The sequence below is a fragment of the Echinops telfairi genome, unplaced genomic scaffold, assembly GCF_000313985.2.
Source record: "Echinops telfairi isolate 266 unplaced genomic scaffold, ASM31398v2 ScPeMD7_655;HRSCAF=1070, whole genome shotgun sequence".
Taxonomy (NCBI): Eukaryota; Metazoa; Chordata; class Mammalia; order Afrosoricida; family Tenrecidae; genus Echinops; species Echinops telfairi.
The window spans coordinates 32,374,787-32,377,282 of record NW_022104553.1 but is presented as its reverse complement, the minus strand read 5'-3'; the positions used below and the strand labels follow the sequence as shown (position 1 = coordinate 32,377,282).

The 2,496-nt window shown below is 63.7% G+C and overlaps 1 protein-coding gene across 2 annotated transcripts in view; it reads left to right on the top strand.

The window, feature by feature from the left end:
• Positions 1-2,496, top strand: part of SPINT2 (serine peptidase inhibitor, Kunitz type 2) — a 24,120-nt gene that overhangs the window by 17,162 nt on the left and 4,462 nt on the right. For both annotated transcript variants that reach the window (XM_004715846.2, XM_045293007.1), the window contains exons 2-3: positions 76-246; positions 2,178-2,234. In XM_004715846.2, the coding sequence (XP_004715903.1) occupies positions 76-246; positions 2,178-2,234 (228 nt within the window). The remainder of the gene's footprint in view (positions 1-75; positions 247-2,177; positions 2,235-2,496) is intronic.

Here is a 2,496-nt window from a genome sequence, read left to right as displayed (position 1 = left end):
GCCTCCCAGCAGTGATGTTCTGTCACCAGGACCACCCTGCCAAGCTGACGGGTCCCTTTCTGCTTTGGGCTTCAGAGCTCTGCCACGTCTCGAGAGTGGTGGGGCGGTGCCGGGCCGCCTTCCCCAGGTGGTGGTACAACGTGTCCGACGGTTCCTGCCAGCAGTTTGTGTACGGAGGCTGCGAGGGCAACGGCAACAACTACCTGACCCGGGAGCAGTGTCTGCGGCAGTGCGCGGGCGTCACAGGTGCACGGCCGGCGGGCGGAGGCTGGGCAAGGGTGCCCTCTGCTCTTCCTTGTTCTCCTGGGCGGGGAGGACGGGGCGGGGCGTTGAGAGGCACAGGGGTGTGCAGGTGGGCCTCACAGTGAGCCTGAGGAGCCAGCCTCCCGCCCTCCTCTCTCCAGGTATGGGCATGGTGACCATGGGGTAGGGGGTGGGGGCTTCCTCACCCTACTTCAGGGTGAGAACGCCCCCCAGATGGAGCAGAGGAGGTGTCCTCTTCCCTCTTCAAGCAGAGTCCTCCAGGCCTCAGACCTGGGGACCTGGACACTGGGGTCATTTTGCCTCCAGGACAAACCCTCGGTCCTGGAGTCAGGTGTCCAGCTAGGCAGGGTGTCCCAAAGCAGCCCCTTCTTCTCTCAGGACAGTTTGAACCGCCAGCCTTGAGGTTAGCCGTCCAGTGGTTTGACCCGTGGGGCCGTCAGGGCTCCTTGGCCAAGTGGCAGGACAGGTTCTGAACATAACACTCTTCTGGGGTCTGTGGGACCCAGGTGGTGCTCCGGGAAGAACCCTGAGGTTGGAAATGCTGGAAACCTCCTGGGGTAGCCCTGGGGATGCGCACAGTGTGAGGAAGGGGGCAGGGGGAGTCGCTGTACTGTTATGGGTACGCGGGGGGGCTTCCAGCGGTTTGAGGGGAAATGCCCACATTTCCCCTCCAGTGTCCACAAGCTTTCTGAAACCCCCTGATATTCCGGCAGAGTTGAGTTTCCACAAACAAAACAAGGAAGTCACAGTGTGGCTGCAGGTCAGGCCATGGGCCGGGTGCTCGGTGGCCTGCAAGCATACGTCCCTCCCTGATTCTCTGGGCTTCCCTCCCCTCGCTCACGGGCAGAACCTCTCTTGGCTCTGAGCTGCACATGCAGAAGGCAGATTAGATTGCTGGGGCTGTGTGCAGAGGGAGAATCGGCCGTGGTGCCAGCTGTGTCCCAGGCACACCCTGCAGCCACTCGGCAAGCCCGAACCCTCGGCCAGGCAGGTCGATTCTAGCTCCCAGCCATCCCCTAGGACAGGGAAGAGCTGCCTCCGGGTTTCCAAGGCTGTGGATCTTCACAGCAACCGTCAGCCTCGCCTTCCTCCCCTGGAGCGGCTGGTGGGTTCTAACGGCTGGCCTTTAGCCATGGCTGGGTATTGTTTTGGGGTCACATAGGCCAGCCCCCACCCATGGTGGCTGAGCCACTAAGACCCTTTGTCCCATGTGAGGGTTGGGGGCAGGGGCGGGAGGGAGGAGGATGAGGCTAGGTGCCTGTGTTCCCAAGCCTGGGCTCCGCTCACCTCGCCCACATGTCCCAGTAGCAGGGTCCCGAGTGGTCAGAACACAGCGGGAGACCGATGGTGAACCCCAAGACACTCAGTGGTTGGGGCTCTGGGGCAGAGAGCAAGCTGGCCTTTTCCCTAGAGGTGGCCCCAGAGTCCAGTGCAGTCTTGAGTCCCAAGGGTGGCCGCTCAGACACCCTTCCATGAGCCTCGGAGGAGAGTCGGGCCACCTGCAGGTGGGCCCATCCCCCGACTGTGGCAGTGCTGGGGTTCTGACTCATGAGAAATAGATTGGCCTGGGAGCCAGAGTGTGGAGGGGCAGCAAGGCCACCCTGCTGAACCCTGCAGCTCTCCCTCTCTGCTCCCCAGACCAGCCGACCTGTCCACCCCCCCCTGGCTTTTCCACACTCGGGCTGGGCTCGTCCAGGTCCACAGTCACTGGCTCTGCCCCCCACCCCACCCCCATCTCGGTCTTCCCTGCGGGCCGGTCCTGGTTCCGGGTTTCTCTGCTCCGCTGAGGGGTGGGGTGGGGGCGCACTGAAGGTCCCACGGAGTGGAGAAGGGAGAGGCACGGGTGAGCTTCTGCCCTCGGGAACACCCCCCACCCCGGTCCGTCTTCTCACTGTGTCCGTCTGCCCTCACAGAGAAGACCCTCAACGTGGCCACCAGCAGGAGCGGAGCCGAGGCCCCTGTCCCCAGTGGTAGGTCCTTCACAAGCCCCGCAGAGGGTGGGGGGGGCGGGGGTTGTTGAAGGGCTCAGCACCCCCTGGTACTGTGGACTCTGAATTCAAACAGAAACAGGGACCCAGCGGGGGCGCCTGCACTGGCTCCAGCATCCTGGGGTTGGGATGTTGGGGGGCTAACAATGTCCAGCAGACGGGAGGGCCTGGACTGACTGCTGCTGTGTCCTTGCAGCCCCCTGTCCTGTTGGGCTGGGCACCAGGACCCTGGGTGGGCGGGTGG